Source organism: Crinia signifera, chromosome 2 (genome assembly GCF_055691185.1).
Source record: "Crinia signifera chromosome 2, ASM5569118v1, whole genome shotgun sequence".
Taxonomy (NCBI): Eukaryota; Metazoa; Chordata; class Amphibia; order Anura; family Myobatrachidae; genus Crinia; species Crinia signifera.
The window spans coordinates 53,918,841-53,942,561 of NC_139218.1; the positions used below are offsets into that span (position 1 = coordinate 53,918,841).

General features: G+C 43.0%; 2 protein-coding genes across 4 annotated transcripts in view; one reads left to right on the forward strand and one right to left on the reverse strand.

Annotated features, from left to right (window-relative positions):
- The window catches only part of SMYD4 (SET and MYND domain containing 4), a 42,496-nt gene extending 27,724 nt beyond the window's left edge, over positions 1-14,772 (reverse strand). Inside the window, exons 1-2 of one of the 3 annotated variants that reach the window (XM_083172133.1) lie at positions 12,889-13,100; positions 111-269 (exon numbers count right to left, since the gene is read on the reverse strand). In XM_083172133.1, coding sequence (XP_083028259.1) covers positions 111-269; positions 12,889-13,097 — 368 coding nt within the window. In that variant the 5' untranslated portion in view covers positions 13,098-13,100. Of the gene's footprint in view, positions 1-110; positions 270-12,888; positions 13,101-14,494 lie in introns of those variants that run through there. The other 2 variants (XM_083172135.1, XM_083172134.1) reach the window with 2 other exon arrangements.
- A 50-nt stretch (positions 14,773-14,822) lies between these two features.
- Positions 14,823-23,721, forward strand: part of RPA1 (replication protein A1) — a 58,889-nt gene continuing 49,990 nt past the window's right edge. Inside the window, exons 1-3 of the mRNA XM_083172136.1 lie at positions 14,823-14,999; positions 17,006-17,053; positions 17,216-17,294. Coding sequence (XP_083028262.1) covers positions 14,964-14,999; positions 17,006-17,053; positions 17,216-17,294 — 163 coding nt within the window. The 5' untranslated portion in view covers positions 14,823-14,963. The remainder of the gene's footprint in view (positions 15,000-17,005; positions 17,054-17,215; positions 17,295-23,721) is intronic.

Consider the following 23,721-nt stretch of genomic DNA (forward strand, 5'->3'; position numbering starts at 1 on the left):
CTTGTGGGGAGGATCCAACATTTCCAAACCTGGTGAGGTGGCCAACTGGCGCCACCAAGCTTGTTATCATCACCACACATGTTTTCAGTCAATACCATAAAGTTACTTACTGAATCTGTGACCAACAAGTCCTGAAGCTATCCTTAAGATCTGAGTCTGGAGAAAAATGAGCTCTGTCAAGCGCAGTAAGCTGTGACCACTTCTTGCATGCATGGTTCTGCCAATCCAACACGGGAAGCTCCATCGGGAATTGAGTGAGGTCTGCAGCTCTATATCAGGGAACATTTAAATGCAATAAAGAAAATAATTTAATCAGGTATTTAGGTGATCGGTCAGCTCAATTCTGGTAAATGACACATAAAAACTTATTAAAAACAGCACTGTTCTACTTTTTGTCTAAGTGCATGAAATAATTGTACTGTATATCTCTGCTGTCAATCCCCACTCAAGATGTGCTGCTTTTACCGCCCTTACATGCTAATGTTCAGGTCTTGTTAGAAAGACTGACTTATTGGGGATCGCGCAGAGTACAGAGAACAGCAGATAATTTGTGACTTCACCCAGCAGCTAATCAGCACCCTACACTGTATAAAGACAGACTGAAATCTAACTTTCACTTTAGTCTCTGAGAAGAAAGTGAAGCGGTATTATTAATAACAAAATGTCCTACGACATTTATAGATGTAATGAGATCAGCGCATTGTCAAGAGCAGTGAGCTGTGCTTAGGCTGCTTCCTTTAATGATGTCAGCTCTAAAATTTCCTAATCACCAATTTTTCTACTGACAAAAGTTAGCGTAACTGTAGCATTGTGTCAGTTATTGAATTAAAAATGCAAGAAAAAACATCGGATTATACTCACCGATAATTCCTTTTCTTCTTAGAGACCATGGCAGCCTTAACATTGGGATTTCATCCCTCCTCCTCGTAATTAGACAGGTTACTTTTTTCCCAGGGACCTCCCCTTCCTGTATAAATCCCTGCTCCTCCCAGACCCTGGTGTCTTTTCGAGTGTCTCCTTCCATTCCTGGGAAAAAAGAACACAAAGGGAGGGCAAACCATGGCTGCCATGGTCTCTAAGAAGAAAAGTAATTATCGGTGAGTATAATCCGATGTTTTCTTCTACGATCCCATGGCAGCCTTAACATTGGGAAATACCAAAGCCAATAAGAAAGGGAGGGACACGAAAGCATGTTCTATAGACTTTTACTTTTTAAACACACTCTGCAAAACTTGACTCCCAAATTGAGTTCTTGATACATCTAGCTCATAATGCCTTGAAAAGGTATGGACTGAGGACCAAGTAGCGGCGTCGCACAGATCCTTGACTGATGCATTCGCCTTCAGAGCCCAGGAAGTCGCCGTAGCCCTCGTGGAGTGTGCCGAAATGATCGCCGGAACTTCTCTTCCTTCCAATTTGTATGCAAATGAGATAACTTCTCTCAACCATCTAGCGATGGTCTGCTTGGTAGGTGTAAGCCCCTTTCTGGCTCCTTCCGGGATGATGAACAGGCTTCTTGATTGCCTAACGTCCTCCATTCTTTGTAGGTAAATGGTAATACATCTTACCACATCTAGTCTGTGTAACAATTCTTCTTCTTCACTCTGTGGGTCAGGATAGAATGAAGGTAGCGAGATCTCCTGATTGAGGTGGAATTCAGAAATCACCTTTGGAACGAAATGTGGATTCGTTTTTAAAACAATCCTTCCTGGAAGTATCTTTAAATAAGGTTCTTCCGCCCAAAGGGCTTGTAGTTCACTGACTCTTCTTGCCGATGTTATGGCAACTAAGAATACTGTCTTCCATGTTAAATGTCTCAACGAAGTCTCGGACAAAGGTTCAAATGGAGTTTTCATTAAGGTCGTCAAAACCAAATTCAGATCCCATGATGCTACTAGCGCTCTAATTGGAGGTCTCATCCTTTTAATTGCGTTACAGAATCTTATAATCAACTGCTCCTCTGCTAGCCTTCTCTCCACCAGGACGCTCAAGGCTGAGATCTGCACCTTTAATGTAGAGTTGGCCAGACCTTCGGAGAACCCTCTACACAGGAACTGTAGAATCTCTGCTGTGGATGTCTCTTGGATTGGTAATGTCACCCCTCTCCAGTTGATAAAGGTACGCCATACCCTATAGTAGATATTTGAAGAAACTTTCTTCCTTGCTTGTAGCAGGATCGCCACCACTTGGTCTGACAGACCTTTCTGCTTCAAGGAGTTCCTCTCAATCTCCAAGCCGTCAAAGCTAGCGTAGCTGGATCCGGGTGAAGCACTTGATCCTGTCTTAACAAATCTGGTCTCAGTGGGAGGGTCCATGGACCTAGAATCGCCAATCTCTGTACTGTTGCGAACCAGGATCTCCGAGGCCAGAAAGGAAGGATTATTATCACCTCTACCTGATCCTCCATTATTTTCTTTAGCACTTTGTGAATCAATGGAATAGGTGGGAACACATACCCTAATCGGAACACCCATTGGACTGACAAGGCATCTGCTGCTGATGTTTGGGGTAGCCAAAATCTGGAGAAGAATTTCTCTACCTTTTTGTTCAAATGTGTTGCCATGAGGTCCACTTCTGGAACTCCAAACCGGCTGGTTAGTTCCCTGAAAGTCTCTCCATTCAGCTCCCACTCGCCTGGGAGGATCTGCTTTCGACTGAGAAAGTCTGCTAGCACATTCTGTTTCCCGGGCATGAATAAGGCTGTTAGTGAATACAGATTCTCCTCTGCCCATGACACTATTTTCGCAACTACATTCATTAGGGACTTGCTCCTCGTGCCCCCCTGATGATTTAGGTAGGCCACAACTGAGGTATTGTCGGAGAAGATTCTTAAATCTGACTTCCTGATTCTTGGAGAAAAGAACTCGATTGCTCTCCATACCGCCTCGGCCTCTCGCCAATTGGATGAATTCCGACTTTCTCCTTTTGTCCATAGCCCTTGTACCGTCTCTCCTTCGGAATGGGCTCCCCAGCCCGATTGGCTCGCGTCGGTTGTAATGACTACAAACTTGGGCACCTTCAACGATGTCACCTTGTCCCTCAGGGTTGGCTTGCTCCACCATGACAGAGATTTCCTTGCTTTGTCCGGAATTGACATCTTCTCTGTTTTTGTCCATCTTCTCTTTAGGTATGGCAACACTGCCCACTGTAATTCTCTCATGTTCCATTGAGCCCATGGAACTATCCCGATCGTGGATGACATCATTCCCAGAAGCCTCACCCAATCTCTGAGAACTACAACTCTTCTTTCTGCCAAGGCGACTGTTAGTTCTCTTATCTTCACACATCTTTCCTCTGACAGGGAAATGTTGAACTTCACGGAATCTATCATCACTCCCAGAAACTTTATTCTTTGTGTTGGCTCCAGCTGGCTCTTTTCTTCGTTCACTAGCCATCCGTGCGACTGCAAGTGCTCCCTTACTATCTTGAGCTGTTTCATTAGAATTTGCTTGGAAGGAGCAGCTATCAAAATATCGTCCAAATAAGGCCACAGCAGAATCCCCCTCTTCCTGAGATTCGCTATCACTGTTATTAGCACCTTGGTGAATACCCTCGGGGATGAGGCTAACCCGAAGGGGAGGCACGTGAACTGATAGTGTTTTCCCTTGATTGAAAACCTGAGAAATTTTCTGTGACTGATGTGGATCGGAACATGATAGTAGGCGTCCTTTAAGTCTAGAGACACCATGAAGTCTCCTCTTCTTACTCCTGCTGTGATCGTCTTCATAGTTTCCATTTGGAATTTTCTTACTTTCAGGTATTGATTCAGACGCCTTAGGTCTATTATAGTTCTGAAACCTCCTGTATTCTTCCTGACTAGGAAAAGATTGGAGTAAAACCCCTCCATCCTTTGTTCTGATGGAACCGGTTCTATTGCCCTTATTAGTAACAGATTGACTATGACTTTCTTCAATTCTCTCTTCTCCAACTTTGTTTTCGGATCTCTTGATTCCATAAAATAATTCTTGATAGGTATCTGAGCAAACTCCAGCTGATAACCCTCGGACACTATGTTCTGAACCCAAATGTCCTGAACTGAATTCCCCCAAATGTTGGCAAATAGTAACAGCCGGGCTCCTACCGGGGGAAACTGCTGACTGTCATTGTCTGCCACCTCTTCGGAAGTTTTGACGAAAGGACTGGCGAGAAGAGGCGAAAGCCCCTCTTTGATTGTATGGCCTACCCGGCCTATAAGACTTGGCTTCTCTGAACGCTTGTCTGGAGCCTGAAGGATATTGGAAACGAGTCTTCCTATCTTGAGGTAATTTCAAGGATTTACCTCCCGTGAGCCTATGAATTAGCGCATCCAATTTGGTCCCAAATAGGAATGCTCCTTCAAAAGGTAATGATACTAGACGGTTTTTTGAATTGGAGTCAGCAGCCCAGGGCCTTAGCCATAAAGCTCTTCTTGTGGCTACTCCAGCTGACATAGCCCTGGCTGCAAATGTTGTCACATCCAATGAGGCCTCGCATAAGAACTCCACCGATTTCTGGATCACCTCTAAATTCTTTAATAGATATTGTCTGGAGATTTTCTCCTCAATGTCATTATGAAGAGTGGCACACCATACCCTAAGGGCCCTGGCTACCGATGCCATAGAAACACCCGCCTTCAAAGACACAGCCGTGGAGAAGTGTAGTTTTCTTAATGAGTTCTCCATCCTTCGATCCATTGGATCCTTGAAGGAGGCTCCGTCCTCCAACGGTAAGGTAGTGCGAGATGTAACCTCCGCCACAGCTGCATCAATTCTTGGTAGTCCGCACCATTTAATAAAATCATCATCTTTAATGGGATACATCCGGTCAACTCGGAACAACTTGCCCTGTTTTTTCTCCACATTCGTCCATTCTTTATTAATGACCTCTTTGATTACACGGTGTACCGGAAAGGATCTTGTCTTTTTCGACCTATCCTCAAATAATACATCCGCCCCCTCCACGGGAGTTACCGGATCTTCATAATTCATGGTTTTATATATATTTTTCAGAATAATCTCAACTGTCTCAAAATTGAATATTCTAGTGTCTTCCTTAATTTCACCAGGCTCATCATCGGCAACCTGTGCCCCGTCATGCTCATCAGAAGTATTGGGATCCTCATATGGCAGACCTGCCTGATCTCTGGACCTCTTAGAGCCCTGATCTTCCCTGTATTCTGTTTTGGAAACGAAAGAGTCTCTCATCCAGTCCATCAAATCCTTAAGCATCTTAGTATGACTATCACTACTTGCTCCTGAGTCCTGTTTAGGTTGTACTTCACACTGTCCACATAGTGTTTTGCCTTGTACAAATTCAAACTTTCTGTCACAGTTCATGCAGCATGTTTCTCTATGCTTTTTCTTAATTGTTTTCTTCCTAGCTCCAGTCTGTACCTCATTTTCCGGCACACTATGGAGAAAGAAAGCCTGTCACTATGCTATAACAAAAAAACCCTATTCCTATTAGCATAAAAAAAATAACAAGGCTCACCTCACAGGGGCACTCTCTTCTCTAGTGGGGGAAGGCAGATTCTGCTGTTCCATACTGTCAAAGGACCTGAATGAACATATTCCCATGAGAGATATCCTATAAACATCTGAGGTATCCGAGTAGTAAGGAAGTGTCCTACCTTAAACCGGCTAAACAAAGTCACTGCCACTGGCCTCTCAGAAACGCTGTACCACCGCTTGCTCAGAGATCCCTCTGCTTCCATACAAGCTGCCATAGTGCCGTTCGTACAGCGGCTTTTGACTGTGCAGAGCGCGCCTGGGCGTGCTGTTGCCGGAAATGGCGTACCGCAATGCATTGTGGACGCTGTAGTCCTGCCGCAGCGGAAGCGCGTCACCGCCACGCTGAAAGCCTAGCGTCGGCGGAAGTAGCCTCCGGCGCTCTGAATCCTGGTGCTTGTAGTCGAACACGCTGCCTGGACGCCGCAGCTCTCTGTAGCAGTACCATCTGGATTTCCGCAGCGGTTTAAAGGTGATATACATATATGCTTCTTGGGAGACTTACCCATCCGCTCCTGCCTTTTTACATGGACAGTACTCTTTAGAGCCACGCTTCCATGTTGCTCTTCCCATAGTGACCCCCTGTATCTATGAAGTGAGCCCAAAATAAAGTAACCACTCCTGCCTCTAACTACACAAGGAGACAGGAAAAAAAGACACCAGGGTCTGGGAGGAGCAGGGATTTATACAGGAAGGGGAGGTCCCTGGGAAAAAAGTAACCTGTCTAATTACGAGGAGGAGGGATGAAATCCCAATGTTAAGGCTGCCATGGGATCGTAGAAGAAATAAATGTATAATGGTGTACAAACACACTATACCTCCCCCCTGACTATGTGTGTCATGTGACTGTTCTTGTGTATAAGTAATCATTATTGCCAGTTATTTATACAGCATATTCATATTCCACAGAACTTTACAATGTATATTCCCTACCACACGTACGGTTAATTGGCTAACCCTACCAGAATATTGTTTTATTGTGTGGGAGCAAACCTGAGGACTTGGGGGTAGCCCATGGAAACTCAACACAGTCTGGGCTGTGGTGGGGATTAAGCCCAAGACGTCACACTGGCAGATAAAGATGGCAAGTCACATGAGAACAGATGGATACAAGTAAAAGATTTTACCTACAAAATGACAATGTGCAATATGCATAATTTTGTAGAGAATATAAAAAGGAAATTGGAAGAACACAAAAGGGAGAGGAGGGTGGAATAGAGGAGGGAAATTAGTTTATGAGCACAAACAAAAGTGGAACAGCAAGGAAATACATGTCTGCGGTTGTACATTAAGACCTGCCTGCACGTATTCAAGTCAACTGAAATAACACAATAGTTTAGTAAAGTTACGTTTAGGTGTTATAAATACTGGTAGGGATTTTGTGGCGCTTGTGGTCAAAGTGGCTGCTCTATAGCTGTACCAACAATAATACGTATCAACAAACACTGGCTGCCGTGAGTTGATTTTATATAGTGTGGCGAGCGCAGCGAGCCCCGCGTGGGGACGCAGATTACTTCACACGTATTACGCGTCCGCTCGCCACGCTTCGGTGGCTCGCCACCCTATATAAAGTCAACTCCACGCCGATGTGGATAATGGGGGTATGAAAAGGTCAGAGGACGCGTACCGCTGCGCTCGCCAAGCTTCGGGTTGACGTTGATCGTGGCGTTGCGTTAAGAATGGGGGGCCATTTGACATAATAATTAACCATCAGGGTAGGTATACAATTAAAAATCGGGTCTCAGGACCATTTAACATTGGGTCCAATGTAAAAATCGGGTGGGTGGGTCGGTCGGATCGCATGCCATTATAATGGCATGCGTTGCAACCTATTTTTTAATTGTACAGAAACGTCTTTAAAGCCCGAAAATCGGGTCGGTCGGGTCTGATCGGGTCCCATCGCATACCTTAAGTTATGGTATGCGATGGGACCCGACGGGCGCCGTGCTAGGAAACAAGTACCTTTTTTTTTTGCTGGATTGTCCTGACTCAGAGGACCAAAACAGACCCTTCTACCCTTGAGATTGTTATATGTGTCAATGGGGTGGGGTGTGTGGATTCAATTGTTATTTGGGCGTTCAACGGAGCAATTAAACTGTTGCTGCCAACAAGTGTAAGTGCTGTGGTTGCCCAAAATTTCTGCTTGCACTTTCCTAATAGACAGCACAATGGGCGAAATGTAATAGAGGTCGATTTGTTAGACATGTGCTATTTTTGGTCAAAAATGTCCAAAATCGCACGTTTTCCAAAAATTGCACATGTAATAGGGTGCGATTCGCAGTAAAAAAAAAAAAAAAAAAAAAATCACACTTTTTGCCGCGAATTCGCACATTTTGGAGTGGCGATTTGGAACCGGGCCAAGAGTCCGAGGCTGGTTTCAGAAATGCGGGGGACCCCTACGCTTTTTGTCCCCCGTATTTATGGAATTAGGTCCGGCTCAATTTCTGGTTATGCTCAGGAAGGGGGACCCCAAGCCATTTTTTTTTAACTTTTCCCCCCACAAAATCGCACATTTTATCAAAAATCGCACATTTTCATAACGAAAAATCGCTCAAAATCGCATGTGAAGTGAAATTGCAAGCAACCTATTACATTTGCAAATTTAAAACAAATTGTGTGATTTTTGCACATGCGATTTGATGCGATTATTAAAGATGATCAAAAATCCCCCCCCCCATTACATTTCGCCCTACATGACCGGATTTGTTCTACTTACTCCTTCCAAGCTATCCATTCCCATTACAAAGCAAGCCACTTTAAGAAAAGCCATCTCAGATAAACATACACAAATATGCATCCAATAGGATGACTGAAAAGATTTATTCCAGTGCATTTAAACCTCATCTAGGCTTTCAATACATCCTTAAATGTTGCCACAATTTAATTGATAAGACATCAGCTTTCTCCCATATCCAGTAGTTTTTCTAAGTAGATATTTCTTCAAGCTCCTAGCATACTGTAAGTCTCATACCATGAAAACGGGAAATGCAGCAGTTTTAATGGTAAAAGCATGATAAGTACCGAAGCTGATTGTACGAGGTTCCTGTTACATAGTACACATTGAGTGCCAGGGCCCTTGCAAATAGAAAACAAGTAGACGGATCTCAGGAAAAGAACAGGATTTAGCAAGCAAAGTGATTACAAGGAGTAAGAAGGAAAAAGCCAGGTTAAAGACTGTAGTGTTGAAAAATGCAAAGACGTGATGTTGTCATTTAGGTGTCTATCCACAAGTCCTTTTAAACTGTAAGGGTTGTAGAGGGACATGCCAGAGCAGAGGCAACTTAGACCAAATCATAGTTACTATGGGGGATATTCTGGTTGCAGGAGGGGTAGATGTTACTTGTGCAGAGAAAGTTTTGGGTGGGGTTTTACTTCAAAGTGAGATCTATATTGCAGTGTAAAAATAAAGAAGTCAGTATTTACCCTGCACAGAAACAAAATAAGTCAGTACTTATGCAGTAACAGGGTGCCCGATTAACATACATACGCTTGCGTTAGGAAATCGCATTGCATCGCACGTCCCGTTTTAGTGTCGTGCGATGCGATCTCAGTAGATAATATGGTATGGACGTTTATCAGTTACCATAGCTGTGCTTTCTGAATAAGCGTAGGCTGCCCAAATAGCGTAGTCAGTCAAAACTTGCGTAAGTGTTTCCGGTCCATGTCAGATTCGGTCTGAGGTGAATAACTGACCGTGATGGCTGCATCAGGGAGAGCTCAGAACGCAACAGATGTTACAGCGATGGCAGGTGAACCGATGAGCATATTCACCTTGCCAAATACAGAGGAGGAGGCTGTAAGGTTTTACCAGCGCCACCAGTTGCTGCCAGTGACGCAAAATTGTGTAAACGGCCACCCGACGTGGCTATCCCTAAAGGAAAGCATGTGGCGCTGCCACATTAAGGCTTGCCACAATAAGGTCAGTTCAGAGCGGCGCACTGGTTCCCGGGGTGCTGGTTACCCTTCCTCACCCTTGTCCGGTTTATCTACTCCTGGGTGGAGGAACTGACAAGTGTGGCGTATTGCGACCGGAAACTGCACATTAGGGCGGAGTGAAAAAACTGAAATTGAGAAATTCAAAATCGGCTAGTGTGGGAAAGTTGTGACTTGACCTGAATAAGAAACGTGCAAAAGCATTTTGATCTGAGTCAACATCTTCTGTTCTGGCAAGAGGCCTAAAGTTTCACTTTTTAGGTGAAAATAACGAAACCTATGAAGATGCTCCAATCTAGTTATAATTATGTCAGGATGTCTTAGAGTGGTTCATTAATATACTTTAGCATAGTAAAAAACAGTACGAGCTTGTCCTAGTGCAAAGTGACTGACTGGCGGGAGAAAAAAATCCCTAATAATTGACCCATTTTCATGGTCACAATTGTGAATATTGTGTGTTTTCTCCTGAACGTGTTTATAATAGAAGAAGCACAAATACTCTAAATGGAATTTCAGTGACACTGGGTGAAATATAACACTGCATAATGACCCTTAATCAGACCTGATCGCAGTACAAATTTGTTTTCAAAATGGGCAAAACAAATGCTGCATTGCAGGTGGGGCAGATGTAACGTGCGGAGAGAGTTAAATTTGGGCGGGGTGTGTTGAAACTGAAATCTAAATTGCAGTGTAAAAATAATGCAGCCGGTATTTACCCTGCACAGAAACAAAATAACTCAACACAAATCTAAAGGTGGCCATACATCTACAGATCGATTGTGAGATCTGGCTGGTTGGAACAAATACCTAGTAATATCTGAATGACAGTGTTTGGCAGTTTTCCAGCATTTCAAAGCAAAGTATCAGCATTTCAAAGCATCCATTACCAGTATTTTGTTCCAAACAGACAGATCGGACAATAAATCTGTAGATGTATGGCCACATTAACTCCCTCTGCACATGTTACATCTGCCCCACCTGCAGCTGCATTACAGCATATAATTATGCCAAAGATAAGCCAATATATTAACAGTTAAATACATTAAAGTGCATTATGCTGTAATAAGTATTGCTGATCAATCCTGCCTAGCAGGGCCGTCTTTTTGTATGGGATTAATGGGCACTTGCCCAGGGGCCCCAGGTGTATAAGCTCTATGTTGATAGCTGAGGATCCCCTTTTTTCCAGGGATACCAGAATTTTGAAAATCGGCCCTGGGGAACTGCAGATATCCAACTTCAAAGCAGCAGTCCACATCCGACCTGTTAATTACAATTTCCAGTCATATTTCTCAGGTTCTCACTGACACTAGCGGCTTGTCTCTATCATGCCCAGAACCAGAGATATCAGCCTTCCAGCAGCCGGTCCCTGCTCCAGCTCCAAACGTCTGGTGTACAGTTTTATATTTTTGTCAATGGATTGCTCTGGTTCCTGATCTCTGATCCCCAAGTCCCCAGCACCTCCTGAAAGTTGGGACTCTAGGTTTTTATACTAGGCTAAGAAATCTATTTCCAGATAATGGTGATATCTGCAGTCAAACAAGCTGCCCTTCCAACGGAAAATGACGAATATTAAGCCCACTCCATTATCCAACCGTCCCCTGTGTATAAAGCCACCCCCTACCTCCCTGGAAGTCATTTACAAGGGACCCTTCATACAGCTCAGTGCCCCCTTCCACACGTTAGTGTTCACCCTCCCACCACCTGTGCAGTAAAGGAGTAATTAGCAGAAGTTACTGCTCCAGATCCTATATGTTGAATGGAAGATAGAGCCCCCCCTGCCACCCGTGGGACACCAAAGCTGCTGCTGATACCACCCCCCACCCCTAGGAGGGGAGAATGGGTAAGGGCCCCAGTGCATTGCTTTGCCCAGGTGCCCACACTGCTGTTAAGACGGCCCTGCTGCCTAGAAATGAACACAGGGATTGGCATATATGTACTGCTGGACACCACTCATAGAATGATTAACCTGTTATTTTTTGAATCAATGTATTTGTTTATTTACAGTTTCTTATATAGCTCAGCAGATTTTGTTACGCTTTACAATAGTAGACAGTGATAAAACAAACTGGGTAATGACAGACAGACTTGGGGGTTAGAGGGCCCTGCTGCAAGCTTACAATTTATTACATCATAATTCACTTCAACGTATTTAACAGTTAATATATTGGCTTATCTTTGGCATAATTATATGCTGTAATGCAGCCCAATCATGTTCCCAGTATAGGGGATGCAACACTATTTTTCTGTCAATAAACAGAAGTGATATGTAAAATGATACATTAGACAGTTCACACTGTTAACTTGTAAAACTTATTGTAACAGTTACTGTTTTTCAATAACAGACTGCAACAGTTATTTCTTATTTATATACACAGGATTGTCTATCTTTGTATATGCACTGCAAAGAGAGCAGCATAAATCCAATTTCATATAGTTCAGTGACACTGTCTGAAATATAACACTGCATAGTGGCCCTTAATCAGACCTGATCGCAGTACAAATTTGTTCTCAAAATGGGCAAAAAAATGCTGGACTGCAGGTGGGGCAGATGTAACATGTGCAGAGAGATTTAAGGTGGCCATACATCTACAGATTTATTGTCCGATCTGTCTGGTTGGAACAAAATCCTGGTAAAAGATGAGAGCAAATGACAGTTGACCATTTGCTTTGAAATGCTGAAAAACTGTCATTCAGATATTACCAGCTGTTTGTTCCAACCTGCCCAATCTGACAATCAATCTGTAGATGTATGGCCACCTTTAGATTTGTGTGAGTTATTTTGTTTCTGTGCAAGGTAAATACCGGCTGCATTATTTTTACACTGTAATTTAGATTTCAGTTTCAACACACCCCACCCAAATTTAACTCTCTCAGCACTTTACATCTGCCCCACCTGCAATGCAGCATTTGTTTTGCCCATTTTGAGAACAAATTTGTACTGGGATCAGCTCTGATTAAGGGCTATTATGCAGTGTTATATTTCACACAGTGTCACCGGAATTCCATTTAGAGTATTTGTGCTTCTTCTATTATAAACACGTTCAGGAGAAAACACACAATATTCACAATTGTGACCATGAAAATGGGTCAATTATTAGGTATTTTTTCTCCCACCAAAGTCAGCCACTTTGCACTAGGACAAGCTTTTACTCTCTTTTACTAAGCTAAAGTATATTAATGAACCACTCTAAGACATCCTGACATAATTTTAACTAGATCGGAGCATCTTCATAGTTTTCGTCATTTTCACCAAAAAAGTGAAACTTCAGGCCTCTTGCCAGAACAGAAGATGTTGACTCAGATCAAAATGCTTTTGCACGTTTCTTATTCAAGTCAAGTCACAACTTTTCCACACTAGCCGATTTTGAATTTCTCAATTTCAGTTTTTTCACTCCGCCCTACTGCACATGTCCATCAAAACCGCAGTGCAGTACAACGATGATGAGGGAGGCATGCACTATGGACTTACTTGCCCAGCCCCATAGGCAAATTGGTGGTCCTGGCATGGTGGAAGAAAGTGGATGAAAGCCTCTTCGTGAAGCGAAAGAACCATGTGGGAAGGATGCTGCCGCAGCAATGGATTTTCGGAGGGATCTGCAGGGAGACAGGTGCCTGGTTTGTCACTGCAGTTGAGAAAAGAGATGCCAGTACATTGATGGCCGCCATCAACGAATACATTGCTCCTGGATCCATAATCTATTCAGATTGCTGGAGGGCGTATAACACGGAGCAGCTAAAACAGGCAGGTTATGAGCACGCGCGTGTGAACCATCGAATTAACTCTGTTGACCCAGAGTCAGGGGGTTCACACGCAAAATATTGAGCGACTGTGGGGGCATGCAAATGGCGAAACAAGCACCATAGAGGTATGTCCCGCCACAATTTGGAGTCGCACCTGCAAGAGTTCATGTGGAGGAAGACTCTTGGCGCTGCTAATCTCTTTAGCCGCATTCTGCATGTACTGCCTTCATAGTGACTCTATTATACTTTTATTATTATTCTATTATTTCAAAACCAAGAGTGGTTTAAACCAACAACAACCCCCTCATCCCCCCTTCACATTGCCACTTGAACTGATTATTGATGCATTATCCTGGGTCACGGTTTGGTGTGAAATGGTTCCATGAAAAATTATGGTTATGGTATAAAGGGCCTGTAGCATCTAGGTCAACACTGTATGACAAACATGGACAAGGTTGATATAAAAAAGTAGGTTGGCGCATGGAAATGTTTAATATGAGTTTTTCATGTTTTTTTGGGGTGTTCATTTGCAGATTTAATTACATGAACCCCAAATTTGTGTAAACGGGTAGCTCCCAGTGGATTGCTTGTCAAGCAAAAGCATGAAATAGTGCTGCAGATGGAACCGGAAGGGACGAGATGTGGTCCATCTCCATGGCAACAAGAGACTTCTGCCATCAGAAGACTTCTTCCTCCATTACCAATATTAATTTCAAGTACTCCCAATGGTCTGCAGTGTACCTAAGGTTTGGAACCACCAGCCTAGAGCTACAAACTCTCCAGAACAGGTCTCAATACCAGAAACACTGAATATTAGGAATATATTATCTATGGAACACTGGCTTTGGAGATAATTCTGACTTCATGATGACCACAAAACCTAATATTCATCACTTATCAGGTAAAAAAATAAAATTACGATGATGATCGAACTCCTATTGGAATCATCTTATACCATACCTCCCAACATGACCCTCTCCAGGAGGGACACAATGCTCTGTTCCTGGACTTTCCTCTTAATGTATAATTACCCTCATCTGTGTTGAACAGGTAAATTGCTAAGAAAGGTGCTTCAACACAGGTGATGGCAATTATAAATTAAGAGGGAAGTGCATGAGCAGAGCAATGTGTCCCTCCTTAAGGGGGGTCATGTTGGGAGGAATGTTATACCCGCCAACTAAGAATACAAAAGCAACTTCCTTTATGCTCTTAATGTTAAAACCCAAAGATCAGTAACATATAGCTATGCAAGCATCATACATACAGCAACATATATACACAAGTCCCAGACATGTCACACAGCAGCACACTACCAGCGCAGTTACCCAACTCACATGTCATACCTTCTCTCTGATTCTGCCGGGTCAGCTGCTGCGGTCACGTGATTAATGATGAGCCATGATGACGCCTCCGTTGCTCCGGACTACCTTCACGTTGCCCTCATTCATAGAGAGCAGAGACCGAGGCCGAGCACCCCGCACACCACTGGCGCTTCTCAGCCATGCCCGCATGGAAAATGTCAAAACATCTTTCCATGTACACGACTCCCGTGAGAAACGTTACCTTATACGCCCCACCGCGCAATAACCTCGCTGTCCCTTCTGCCCCACACAAAGATGGCGGACACGGTCAGGCCGCTATGACTGACGTCACACATATTGTTTGCCGCTGCGTGACCAGACGTGGGATTTGGCGCCAGGCTGAGTGCGCCAAGTCAGGCTACAGCGGTTGTGTAGTAGTGGGTACAGCGCGGGCACAGTGGTAGCATAGTATTACCGGCTGTTACGGGGCACATCTGTCAGGATGGCGATGCCGAAGCTGAGTGAGGGCTCCATACCGGTGAGTGGCATCTCAGAGTTACTTATGTAGGAGTGTCGGCACAGTTATGTCGTCTTTGACACATGTGGCGATGGGGGCAAGTATAATGGAGTTGTGCCCATTCTCTGCCACCCTGCAGGGATCTTATATAGGTATAGAGTTATAGGTAGCTTTAGGTAGAGTTATATATGTAGCTTTTTTTCAGATGAGATTGATTCCTTCTCAGGGTTTTTTAAAAAGTTAAATATATGTATTTAATGTGTGGATGGGTTATTGCACTTATAAAAAGTTATGGGGATGATTTACTTAACGTTTAGGTGATAGGCTTTTGGGACAACGTAAGCATCAGCACTGCACGTTGTTTAGTTACCATTTAGTATGTGGGTGTTGTATATGTACTGGTTCCTTGCACAGCAATATTATCTTTTATTGCATGTAATTAAATTTCCTTCTATTGGTGATATTTAGGGGATAATGTATTAAACCTGGTGAAGCGCTAAAGTGGAAGGTGATAATACATCAGCTAGTCAGCTCCTATCACCTTCCGCTTTAGCACTTCACCGTACACCAGCCCCTAAGTCTGGAATGATGCTTGGCTGCGCATCTTTTGGCCAATTTAATAATGCAAGTTTTCCCTTGCTGCTCTGTTGGGGGTGAGGGAAAATGTGCAGTGTTGGCAGGTGTAAGGCTTAGGCCACACATAGGCTTGGCCTGAAGAAGGCTGTGGAGTCATTTCAACAAGCGAGGGTAGTGTTCATTCTAGCACCCGCTATCTTTGGAAATCCATGCAGTTCCTCTTCCCTGCCTGGGGTGTCTCTGTCTGCTGTAGTGCTTCTAGCACAGTGTGGTCTGTATATCAGCACTGATATGCAAACCAGGCCTGTGCTAGAAACACCACAGCAGACAGCGACACCCCAGGCAGGAACAGGAACTGCATGGGTTTTTAAAGATAGCGGGTGCTAGAATGAACACTACAAGGGTATGCAATGTATTTTACATCGCTCCAAGTTGACTTTCCCCTATGTGTTTTTCTACATTTATTTGGATATGCTGTCAAAAAGTCGATGAGTTTCATGATTTCTTTCTAGACACCAAAGACTTGAAAATCCCATGTTGACCTTTTGCTTGTCAACCTCTTTCACGTTGACCCTTTTGCTTGTGTTTTGACCATGTCAACCTAACGCATGTTGACATTTTAATGTGTCGACCAATAGTGGTCTACCTTTTGACTGTTGACCTAACAATCCAGACCCCTCGGGTTTTCGTAATCTTTATGGTAGATAACATAAAGTACCTTTCATATGTAATATTTTAGCCCTCATTGATAAATCTGTGAAAAGTTACCTGTTTGCACACTCAAACAAAAATTAGTTTGGTCAGGTTTACACGCGCAATTAAAATCATCAATTGAATAACACACGACAAGTTCCTGTCACTTTAGATGGGAGATCGTTGGTTATAAACAATTGAATTCCCCATCTGTGGTTTTCTCAGCCTGGCTACATCCTATGCATGGACAACTAGTAATACAAGGAACAGACAGTTGTTTAATACAGTTTATCTGTGAATAGTGGTAGTCTGAATGTGGACAAATGGATAAGATGTACATTAAAGCCTCCCTGCAAAGTCACATCCTATCCCTCTTCTGCTGCCTGGGAGCTTCCCAGGCAGGTTGACATATACTACTGCGATGCATACCCCTTGAGCTGTTACTACCAGTTCCTGTGTCCAGGCATGTCCGGCAGCGGATCGTAGAAACTTACCAAATTGTTGTATCGATCGGCTCATCAGGCACTGGACCAATCCATCGTTTAGGTTTGTACCTGGCACAGTTTGAATCAGTTCAACATTTAAATAATTTGCCTCTTTTTTTTTTTTTTTTTTCATTCATTATTAATGGATTCAAATTGCAGTACTGTAATTGTGGTAAAGTTATAGATTTCTCTAAAATATATTTATGTATTAATCGTAATGATGCATGTTTCTATTATTGAGCCACTGAAAAGTTTTCTTTTTTTAATGTGCAGGCCATTTTGCAAGGAGATTCGTCGTGCAAGCCTATTTTGCAAGTCATTGTAAGTATCTGAGTTAATTTAGCCAGTTGCAGAATATTTAGATCCAAGTCTGCTATTATATCTGTAGTACTGCCAAGGTTGTTGCAGGTGGCAAATATATGACAATGTGTGTGTACGACAATTATGAAGTTCTCTATCTTAACTGGTTTATTCTCTTTTCAGAATATCCGTCCAATCAATACTGCAAACGGTCCCCCTCGTTATCGGCTACTGATGAGTGATGGGTTACACACACTTTCCTGTGGGTATTTTTTTTTTAATTATTATTTTATCACAAAAAATGTTTATAGCCGCAAATTTCTGCCTGTTCTATTGTAATAGCAATTGTGTATTTGTATTCTTCTTTTAATGTATATTTATTTTGGTTTGTTGTATTGAAATGTGATGCTTTTTATATATAACAGACAGATATAGATTGCTTAGATGTTAAAGAAAGGATGTTGTGTGTGTGTTTGCAGATTTCGAGCAACGCTGTTTTAGCACCCTGCCCAATTTTTAAAGGTCAAAATGCACCCTGTCCCTTTAGCAGCTTTCTGCCAAAACAGCCTGCCCATGCTGCCACCTCATGAATAGATGCCGTACTCTCCTGTCTGAGTCCGGCCAGTCGGGATCCCGACTGTCGGAACCCTATACATACCCCTAACAAGGTAAGTCCTCGTTAACGACACCCATGCTACAGCATGGCCCCCACTTTTGCCCTCACTCCCTTCCCTACCGGCATCGGTAAGTGTGTATGCACTTGCTGATGCCCGCACCCCACAAGGCCTCCTCAGCTTCCAATATCAGTGTCTGCGAATATTGGGTAATGTGCATGGGGCTTAAATGCGTCCATACATTTGTGACGTCAGACCGGACAGATCGGGCATTGTTTGGAGAGGACACTTTCTTTCCCATGTTCCACATCATTACTTCTATGAGTAGAATTCATGGTATCAATAATTTAACCCTTTGAGTACTAAGTGAATTTGTGAATAGGTGCAAAAATTGGCAAGCAAACATTGATTCATCATAATGGTAATTTTACCTTACATAGGAAATTATTATTATTTTTTTTTACACAGCATTTTTTTAATTTATATAACAAATGTGAGCGGCGCTGGCATTTTTTTTGCAGATGTTGGCACTCAAAGGGTTAATATAGACTAGAAGCCATGGATAGTTGCCATTCCTATCTGTAATAAAATAATTACAAGTATTAATAAGGTATCAAGTTAATTAAATATAGGACTAGCATGTTGAACTATACAGTATGGGGTTGATCCTATTACACCCGAAGGGTGCGGTTGCGCCCAGTGTTCACGAATCATCACGACACCGGGCGCACTTCACGGCGGGCTGAATTCGCTGAAAAGTGCTTGCACCTCCATTTTCAGCAAATTTGGCCCAGGGAAGGGTGCAAGTTAGGCTTAATTTGAGTGCCGATTTCAGCGTTAAAACGGCACCCGAACAGCAACTCGCACCCTTCGGGGTTAATAGGTTCAACCCCTATGTATGTTCAAATGCTGGTTTTTGCACTGGCCATTTTTTTATATTATTGTGGTTAACACGTTTTAATGTATATGTAAGAAGTTTAAATACCAGCGTTGTGCTATTTGACATACTTGTGTATTTTTGGTTAATGTTGAGGAGAGTTGTAGACTGAAATATAGACCCAGCTGCAGTCAACTGTGGCGCTATTACCTGTCGGTATAATTATATTTTCACGTTTTATACAATAAGTGATGTTTATAATGTGATTGTATCAAACTACTCCTTGCCATATTTTGTTATAAATTTACTTTTGTAATTGTACAATTTGCGCCCTAATATGCCTTTTCTCATTGGGGTATATTGATTTGATAGTTTTACCTAGCCAAACATTCTGCTAATCGGTGGACTGTAAGATAAAATGGCGCTTTTACACCTTGAAATGATGCTAGAAGGCTGTTGAACAAGTAATGCTTGGCTTCTGTAGTAGGAACCAACTTTCTTGCACATGAAGATTACTGTAATTGGGAATTATCTGCTTCTGTTGCGTGTTCAGTGTTGCCAAGGTACTTGTGTTACCTGGTGCTGGGACTCAGTCCAGATAAAGTAACGGCCAAACTGGAAGTGAGGTAAACTCCTGTATGACCCTTAAACATGAAGCAAAACAAATATTAACAATGTTTATTTTATAAATCCCTCTTTTATATTTGACAAAAATAAAACCCAGTAGGTATTTTCACAGTAACAGTTTGATTGCCTTATTGGGCACTTTATTTAAATGCATTGGTGGAGAATAGCATTTCTCTTTAAATGAATGCGGCTCTAATAATAATGCATGCGTACACTAAAACCATAGCAATTTCCTCACATTGTCTTACCAGCAACTTGACACAAAAAAAGACCATTGGCATGAAGCTATCCTTTGTGAATACTGCTAGTATTAAGTTCTTTGCAATTTTGTTTTATGTTAAAATCTTACTGATGATTTCCCCATCCACCCCCAATGTGTATAGTTTTCGCTCTCATGCAGCAGGTGACACTGGAATCACATTGGGGTTTAGAGCTGGGACAGCTGGGAGCTAGGCACTACTAATTTGATTTTTTTTAATTTTAACTAGATCGCTTAGAAAATGACCCCTCATCGCTCTGTGTATAGGGGCCATAGCAAAGCGTGATCCCCACATTGCTATTGTTGGGCAATTAAGATCCTGCATGCAGAATATATCTAGTGAGATCACCAGTCAGGGCCAGTGTTCTCACCGCCAGATCATTCAGCAACATTGCTGACACATTGCTCTGTACTGAGCTATCTTGCTAAGCAAGCTGAGAGATCTAGCATCAGTAGCACCGTGTGTAGGCCCCATTAGTTTGTTGAGAAAAAAATGTACATCGGTTGATCCTATTGAAAAGACTTGGACAAAATCATGTGCAGGCTAGGACCCAGTTTTAGACCTGTTGGTCACCTTGACCCTAGGTAATGTCCAGCTCTATATTACCAGGGCTATTTTTGTGCAGGCTCCAGCAGGAACTGTGGCCCTTATTCTAGCTCACTCTTTCTGACAAAATATTTCTTAGATGGACAAAACCATGAGCACTGCAGGTGAGGCAGGTGTTACTTGTGCAGAGATAATTAGATTTGGGTGGGGTTTTACATCTGCGTCACCTGCAGTGCACATGGTTTTGTACATCTAAGTAATATTTTGTCAGAAAGAGTGAGCTAGAATAAGGGCCACAGTTCCTGCTAGAGCCTGCACAAAAATAGCCCTGTATATTACGTTACCTCTTCACTGCTAAGGACAAGTGGAAATCGTTTCAAAGCACTGTACTGAATGAAATGGGGAGGGGGGGGGGGGAGAGTTTGGGAGCACTTACCAAAAAGTCCCCTCTTTATAATTGCTATTGTATTTAAAGGGGGTAAGGACTAGATTACATATTTGTGACTAAATCCCTTCCATAGACATTACTGCAGATGTTTTTTAAAAGTCAGGACGTATAGCACTTTAAATGCTCGCTCATCTGTGTTTCCAGTCCTGCACCCACAGACTCATTGCCGAGAATTAATTCTTACAGGGTTAAAATATTGATACCATGATTTCTACTCCTAGAAGCAACGTGGAACATAGGAAAGAAAGTGTTGTCCTCACACAATGCCCCCGATCTGTCTTGACTGATGTCACCTTTGGATGGATGCATTTAAGCCCCATACACATTACCCAATCCCCGCCGACACTGATATTGGCAGAGGAGAAGACCTTGTGGGGTGCGGGCATTGTTAATGATGTGCTGGACGATGCATCGTTCTCAATATTGAGTGTACACACTGGAAGATTTAGTAAAATATATCCCTCAGCCCTTTCTGAGGGCTATATTTTTATTATATCCTTTAGTGCAGTGGTCAGCGAATGGGTTAATTATCCCAAATGGGGTAAGAATTTAATTCCTGTGGGTAATGGACGGTCGCGCTGCCGAGACACAGTCGGGCATGCATATGAATCTGTATGCATGCCTGGCTGTGTCTCGGCAGCACGACAGTCTATTACCCCAGGAATTTCATTTCATTGCATATAGAATCCATATATAGATTCTATATGCATGCCCGGCAGTGTGTGTGTTACAGTAAAGTAGTGTACAAGGACCTGACGTAGTGCAGTGCATCAGGCCCTTGTGTATAACACACTTCCCTGTGTGATGCCCCAGGCCCCTCCTCCAAGTCCGCCTGCTTCTTCAGTAGAGTCGACTAGTTTCTGCGCCATCTTGGCAGCGCGCAGTCTGTACTGCTACTGCGGCACCAGTTTATTTTCTTGATTATAGGCTACTGGCAATATTTACCCATTTTTAGTCTAGGGAAAAAAATTTGCTCAGACTATCACTATATCATCTTGTAATACTGACACTAATAATTGCCTGGACGTCACATTATCAATGACTATACCACACACAAACTTTGTACCACACACATGGTAATCCTACATGGTAATCATGGTAGCCATACATGGTAATCATCAATTGCTGCCAGGCTGTGTACTGTACTACAACATAGGAACAGAGTAGAAGGTGCACCATACACCATTTACATTTTTATATATGGCTTCTTGGTGTGAATTGTTAAGTGAAAGGATAGGTGTGGGGCGGTTTGTGGGTGAACCCCCATGTTAGGGACCTGTCCGACAAGGTCACCTGGACGAGTGGTGTGCAGGCTCATACTATTGGCCAATACTATGCCAAGAACCTCATATATTATATATAAAAATGTCAATGGCGCACCTTCTACTCTGTACCTATGTTGTAAATAATAAGTCTGTTAGGTAGCACATCCCATTATTAGTAGCGAGCCTGTGTACTGTACTAGCAAGATATATCATCAATTTCTGGGGGTACAGTGTGTATTGTAATTATGATTTCCTTCTTTTCAAATCAACGAAGTAACATCTGTGTATCTAAATGTGTTTTGGGGCAAAAGGTAAAAAACCCTGGTATACATAGTGATATTGTAACTTGACAAGTACAGTAAGTGCAGTATACTGTATCATCTACAGTGGTGCTTGAAAGTTTGTGACCCCTGAATTTTCTGCTGAAATTTGGCGTAATACTCACATTTTCATTGAAATCCTAAAAGTAGATAAGGAACCACAAAAAATTAGGGAAAAGGGACGGGGAGAATCGGTCGCACAGGATTATCTGGGTAAAAATATATGTGCTTATCTGTACCCTCAATCTGGTTGTATCTTGGTCAAATTAACCCTAGACTGGGAGGGTGTGCTACCACAGGACACAAAAGTTAGCAATTTTACAGGGGAAAGGAAGGTATGTCTCTGCGTGGTGCACAGATTATCAAAGAAATTTTAAAATGTAACCTTTATTAGATATCTTTAAAAGTTGCGAAATATAGACAAACGGTGAAACATGTAAACACAAAAACAGTGTATTTTAAAAAAGGAAATAAATCCTTCACTCAGTGTGGTCCAACTCAATATCCTTTTTATTAGTTGTTGGTATTAGCAATGGATGTGTTTATTGTGTACACACTCTTTTTATATTTCACTATTATATATTTCACTAATTATATTTCACAATAAAGACTGTCCCAAAACGTTGCCTAATAGCATGAGCCGGTATAGGGGAATGGTCTGATCCACTAGTGGTAGGGAACAGAGCCCACGTCCTTTATCTATTATTACCGATCACTGTATCATATTACAACTAGCAGTGCCCCGCGGATCAACTCTCACCTGGTGTGTGCCTGGTGAGATCTGCCACCTCCACACCAGCACTAACCACCTTGTATGTGAGGGAGAGCCGCCTTGCTGCACTGCCGTGTGTCCGGCACGGAGGCTCCGGCGTGTATCTCACACCGTCGGAAACCTCCGTCTGCTAGGAGTCAGAGATTAGGCGCTGCGGACGTCACGCACGTCGCGCCTCTGACTGAGTGGTCCAGTGAAAACTGGCGAACCACTCCGACTTAGGTAAATTACGCTAATACAGATCAAAATACATTTGTAATAGGGAAGGGGAGAGGAGGATAGCACACACTGGTTGTTTAGGTCAGCGTCCGCTTCGCATAGGAGCTTCGTCAGGACCAACCTGACAACCTGCCGGAAGCTCATTAAGTACCTGCATGCTCATGAATATTCATGAGGGATTCCGTGTGTGGGAGTGTGCATTTTCGCATTCTTGGGTCATTCATTGGTTCTCCACTCAGACCCTGGATGCGGTCTGTATCGCATCAAGGTATATGCTACACACTGGGCGATTTGGGTTCGCATCCATGTTAACCCTATATGTGTACTTTAGAAACAGGATTGAGTTCTTGTGCATGCCGTGGAGGTCACACACTGGGCAATCTCGAGTACCCATTTACATCAACCCTATGTGCGTATGTTTTTAAAAAAGTCTGCCGGGTCAGTTGCCGACATTGGGTGTACTTTTGTGCACACCTGGATTATTTTTGTATATATGTGTATGCAAATTATTTATGCTTTGACCATTATTTAGCGTAGCTTTCACTGATGGTATTTCATCATGTTTATATACTGGCCACCCTCTATTGACCCTTATCGGAGCGGTTCGCCAGTTTTCACTGGACCGCTCGGTCAGAGGCGCAACGTGCCTAATCTCTGACTCCTAGCAGACGGAGGTTTCCGATGGTGTGAGATACACGCCGGAGCCTCCGTGCCGGACACACGGCAGTGCAGCAAGGCGGC